This window comes from Salmo salar, chromosome ssa01, assembly GCF_905237065.1.
Source record: "Salmo salar chromosome ssa01, Ssal_v3.1, whole genome shotgun sequence".
NCBI lineage: Eukaryota > Metazoa > Chordata > Actinopteri > Salmoniformes > Salmonidae > Salmo > Salmo salar.
The window spans coordinates 119,881,199-119,887,198 of record NC_059442.1 but is presented as its reverse complement, the minus strand read 5'-3'; the positions used below and the strand labels follow the sequence as shown (position 1 = coordinate 119,887,198).

The 6,000-nt window shown below is 43.8% G+C and overlaps 1 protein-coding gene across 1 annotated transcript in view; it reads left to right on the top strand.

Moving 5' to 3' along the window:
- Positions 1-2,475: 2,475 nt before the first annotated feature.
- Positions 2,476-6,000, top strand: part of LOC106592522 (ectonucleoside triphosphate diphosphohydrolase 1) — a 160,575-nt gene continuing 157,050 nt past the window's right edge. The window contains exon 1 of the mRNA XM_045687877.1: positions 2,476-2,823. Within this exon, the coding sequence (XP_045543833.1) occupies positions 2,808-2,823 (16 nt within the window). The 5' untranslated portion in view covers positions 2,476-2,807. The remainder of the gene's footprint in view (positions 2,824-6,000) is intronic.

Sequence of the window (6,000 nt, the reverse complement as noted above, 5' to 3'; positions counted from 1 at the left end):
CAAAGCCAATAATTATATGCATATTCTAGTTACTGGGCAGGAGTAGTAACCAGATTAAATTGGGTACGTATTTTATCCAGCCGTGTCAATACTGCCCCCTAGCCCTAACAGGTTAACCACAGTGGGTCCCCTCCTCTCCTGTAAAACTAGTTAACCACAGTGGGTCCCCTCCTCTCCTGTAAAACTAGTTAATCACAGTGGGTCCCCTCCTCTCCTGTAAAACTTGTTAATCACAGTGGGTCCCCTCCTCTCCTGTAAAACTAGCTAATCACAGTGGGTCTCCTCCTCCCCTGTAAAACTAGTTAATCACAGTGGGTCCCCTCCTCTCCTGTAAAACTAGTTAATCACAGCGGGTCCCCTTCTCTTCTGTAAAATTAGTTAATCACAGTGGGTCCCCTCCTCTCCTGTAAAACTAGTTAATCACAGCGGGTCCCCTCCTCTCCTGTAAAACTAGTTAATCACAATGGGCCCCCTCCTCTCCTGTAAAACTAGTTAATCACAATGGGTCCCCTCCTCTCCTGTAAAACTAGTGAATCACAGTGTGTCCCCTCCTCTCCTGTAAAACTAGTTAATCACAATGGGCCCCCTCCTCTTCTGTAAAACTAGTGAATCACAGTGGCTCCCCTCCTCTCCTGTAAAACTAGTTCATCACAGTGGGTCCCCTCCTCTCCTGTAAAACTAGTTAATCACAGTGCGTCCCCACCTCTCCTGTAAAACTAGTTAATTACAGTGGGTCCCCTCCTCTCCTGTAAAACTAGTGAATCACAGTGGGTCCCCTCCTCTCCTGTAAAACGAGTTAATCACAGTCAGTCTCCTCCTCTCCTGTAAAACAATTTTGTCTGAGGTAATAAACGTTATTATAATAAAGAATTGAAAAAAATCCATAAACTGATTAAACTTTCTTAAACTTTTTATGTAATTATTATTTTTTTAAGTACAGTGTACCAAATCCTGAGGGAATAAACTCTAATATTTATTTGAATAAACAGGGTAAACTGTGCTATCATGTGATCCATGTTTTAAGTGTTAGAAGTATTATATATAATCATGTTTTAAGTGTTATAAGTATTATAAATAATCATGTCCCTGGGTGGGATCGAACCATTTCTCAAAATGGCAGAAAAGGTCATCAAAATGGTGCTACGGCTATACACGACTGGCCACCGCGTGTTAGTCTAATGTGATAACCACTACACTACAGAAACTGCTGCTTAAAGCAGGAGTAGAGGAGTAGAGGTTACAAAAATAAACAGAAAACATTCACCCACAAAACCCAAAGGAAAAACAGGCTGCCTAAGTATGACTCCCAATCAGCAACAACCATGAACAGCTGTTCCTGATTGGGAGCCATACCAGGCCGAAACAAAGCAATCCCAAACATAGAAAAACAGACATAGAATGCCCACCCAAAATCACACCCTGATCAAACCTAAATAGAGACATATAAAGGATCTCTCAGGTCAGGGTGTGACACTAACAATGTTCTCTCCTCTCTGTATCTCTGTCTCTCTTTCCCTCTCATCACCCCCACCCACCCTCTCTGTCTCAATCTTTCTGCCTCTCTCTCACTCTCTCTGACTGTCTCACTCTCTCCCACCATCTCTCTGTCTGTCTGTCTTCTTAACCCTTCCCCTTTTGTTATTAGTCAACCAGTCTGTGTGTTTGAGGAACTAAAAGAGCTGAATAATCACTTTCAGACTATCAAAATGAATAATTAGGAAACATTGAAGAAACACCAAAGAGAAAGGGTTAAAATATGATTATACAGTGAGGGAAAAAAGTATTTGATCCCCTGCTGATTTTGTACGTTTGCCCACTGACAAAGAAATAATCAGTCTATCATTTTAATGGTAGGTTTATTTGAACAGTGAGAGACAGAATAACAACAAAAAAATCCAGAAAAACGCATGTCAAAAATGTTATAAATTGATTTGCATTTTAATGGAGGGTAGAGAGGGGGAGGAGAGAAGAGAGAGGGGAGAGTGTTGAGAGGTTGGAGTGGGAGGAGAGAAGAGAGAGGGGGAGGGAAGAGAGAGGAGGATGAGGAGGAGGGAAGAGAGAGGAGGAGGAGGAGGGAAGAGAAAGGGGGAGTGTTGAGGTGAGATTGGAGTGGAAGGAGAGAAGAGAAGAGAGAGGTGAGGAGAAAAGAGAGAGGGGGGAGTGTTGAGGTGAGGTTGGAGTGGGAGGAGAGAAAAGAGAGGAGAGAGGGGAGGAGAGAAGAGAGAGGGGAGAGGGGAGGAGAGGAGGGAGTGCTGAGAGGTTGGAGTGGGAGGAGAGAAAAGAGAGGGGGAGGAGGGTAGAGAGAGGGGGGAGGGTAGAGAGAGGGGGAGGAGGGAAGAGAGAGGAGGGTAGAGAGAGGGGGGAGGGGAGGAGAGAAGAGAGAGGAGGGAGTGTTGAGAGGTTGGAGCGGGAGGAGAGAAAAGAGAGGGGGAGGAGGGTAGAGAGAGGGGGAGGAGGGAAGAGGGAGGAGAGAAGAGAGAGGGGGTAGAGAGAGGGGGAGGATGGTAGAGAGAGGAGGCTGGCAGCTTGTTCTAATAAAGAGCCTGTTGATAGATAGAGGTGCAGCGTAAGGGTGGAGGAGAGAGCAGTGTGTGTTAAAGAGAGCGAGGTAGGGAAGGAGGGGAGAGAAAGAGAGGAGAAGAGAGAGAGGAGAGAGGAAAGGAAGGAAGAAAGAAAGAGAGCAAAGAGAGCCGTTTGTGTCAGAGAGAAGAGGGGAGAGAGAGGGAGGGGGGAAGGTTATAGAGAGCAAGAGGGGAGAGGGAGAGAGAATAGAAAGACTATTATATCACTGCTAAGCGATACAGACCATGGCTGAACAGAGAGGTAGGATTACAGCTCTGCCTGACACACACACACACACCACTTCCTTTGGTGTGACATTACCGTGACAACGTTACAATTGATGCAGTAAAGGTCAATGGAACGCAGGACACTGTTCTAAATAGTCCCTGAATGTTCTAAATGGTCCCTGAATATTCTAAATAGTGTCTGAATGTTCTAAATGGTCCCTGAATGTTCTAAATAGTGTCTGAATGTTCTAAATACAGTCTGAATATTCTAAATAGTGTCTGAATGTTCTAAATAGTGTCTGACTGTTCTAAATAGTGTCTGAATGTTCTAAATAGTGTCTCAATGTTCTAAATAGTGTCTGAATGTTCTGAATGGTCCCTGAATGTTCTAAATAGTGTCTGAATGTTGTAAATAGTATCTGAATGTTCTAAATAGTGTCTGAATGTTCTAAATACAGTCGGAATATTCTAAATAGTGTCTGAATGTTCTAAATCATTGCAGAATGTTCTAAATAGTGTCTGAGTGTTCTACAGCAGGTGCCTGAGGGTTCTAATGAATGTAGAGTTAGGTTCAGTGTCTGGTTTTGTGTTAGGGTTAGGTGTTCTAAGGGGCTTCAGAGATTTGAGGATCGTTTTAGGTTAGTATGTGTGGTATGATGTCTGTCCTCCAAGCTCCCATAATGCTTTGCTTTCTCAAAGAGGAAGCCAACTTCCTGTTGCTGAGTCATGTCAGTCAGAGTGTCCTGTTTTAACAGGAAGTGACTAGATGAGAGACCATCTGTGAGGGTTGAGGTTAGTTTCTTTAGGTTCAGCATTCTTTTAATGTGGAGACTATATACAGGGGTACCGGTACAGAGTCAATGTGGAAGCTATATACAGAGGGTACCGGTACAGAGTCAATGTGGAGGCTATATACAGGGGGTACCGGTACAGAGTCAATGTGGAGGCTATATGCAGGAGGTACCGGTACAGAGTTAATGTGGAGACTATATACAGGGGGTACCGACCGACACAGAGTCAATGTGGAGGCTATATAAAGGGGGTACCGGTACAGAGTTAATGTGGAGACTATATACAGTGGGTACCGGTACAGAGTCAATGTGGAGGCTATATACAGGGGGTACTGGTACAGAGTCAATGTGGAGAATATATACAGGGGGAAACCGGTACAGAGTCAATGTGGAGGCTATATACAGGGGGTACCAGTACAGAGTCAATGTGGAGGCTATATACAGGGGGTACTGGTACTGAGTCAGTGTGGAGGCTATATACAGGGGGTACCGGTACAAAGTCAATGTGGAGGCTATATACAGGGGGTACCGGTACAGAGTTAATGTGGAGGCTATATACCGGGTATTACGGTACAGAGTCAATGTGGCGGCTATATGCAGGGTATTACGGTACAGAGTCAATGTGGAGGCTATATACAGGGGTACCGGTACAGAGTCAATGTGGAGGCTATATACCGGGTATTACGGTACAGAGTCAATGTGGAGGCTATATACAGGGTATTACGGTACAGAGTCAATTGGAGGCTATATACCGGGTATTACAGTACAGAGTCAATGTGGAGGCTATATACAGGGTATTACGGTACAGAGTCAATGTGGAGGCTATATACAGGGTGTTACGGTACAGAGTCATTGTGGCGGCTATATACCGGGGGGAACCGGTACAGAGTTAATGTGGAGGCTATATACAGGGTATTACGGTACAGAGTCAATGTGGAGGCTATATACAGGGTGTTACGGTACAGAGTGAATGTGGAGGCTATATATCGGGGGGGGGGTTATTGATACACCATCCACAGTGTATTTAATAACTTTATAGTCAATGTCTGCTTTTGATGATCATTCATAATTGGCATTGACATTTTCCCAATTTTATACCACCACATGCATTGTTGTTGTTGTCGGCTCTTAGCATGTATTTCGGCTAATTGAAAAGCTCCATCTTTGTTCGACTGAAGGACCTTACAGATAATTGTATGTTGTTGCACACCGAGTGAGTCCATGCAACTTATTACAGTAAGTGACTTGTTAAGCAAATGTTTATCCTGGACTTATTTAGGCTTGCCATAATGGAAGAGTTGAATACTTATTGACTAAAGACATTTCAGGTTTTCATTTTTAATTAATTTGAAGAAAATAATTAGAATTCTCCTTTGACATTATTAGTTTTTTTGTGTAGGTCAGTGACTAAATATATGAATCTAATCCATTTTAAATGCAGGCTGTAAAACAACAAAATGTGGAAAAAGTCAAGGGGTGTGAATACTTTCTGAAGGTACCCTAAAACATGCTAACTTCTCACCATTAGCATAACAGGGGAGGTTAGCATTTTATAGCATACCCCTAAAACATGCTAACCTCTCACCATTACCATAACAGGGGAGGTTAGCATTTTAAATCATACCCCCAAGACATGCTAACCTCTCACCATTAAAATAACAGGTGAGGTTAGCATTTTATATCATACCCTTAAAACATGCTAACCTCTCACCATGACAATAACAGGGTAGGTTAGCATTTTATATCAAACCCCTAAAACATGCTAACTTCTCACCATTACCATAACAGGGGATGTTAGCATTTAAAATCATACCCCTAAAACATGCTAACTTCTCATCATTACAATAACAGGGGAGGTTAGAATTTTATATCATACCCCTAAAACATGCTAACTTCTATCAGAACTACAGCAGGAAGACAGGCTAACCCACATGGGGTCCAAGGCTGACAGAACTACAGCAGGAAGACAGGCTAACCCACATGGGATCTAAGGCTGACAGAACTACAGCAGGAAGACAGGCTAACCCACATGGGGTCTAAGGCTGACAGAACTACAGCAGGAAGACAGGCTAACCCACATGGGATCTAAGGCTGACAGAACTACAGCAGGAAGACAAGCTAACCCACATGGGGTCTAAGGCTGATATACTGCAGGAAGACAGGCTAACCCACATGGGGTCTAAGGCTGATATACTGCAGGAAGACTGGCTAACCCACATGAGGTCTAAGGCTGATATACTGCAGGAAGACAGGCTAACCCACATGGGGTCTAAGGCTGATATACTGCAGGAAGACTGGCTAACCCACATGAGGTCTAAGGCTGATATACTGCAGGAAGACAGGCTAACCCACATGGGATCTAAGGCTGACAGAACTACAGCAGGAAGACAGGCTAACCCACATGGGGTCTAAGGCTGACA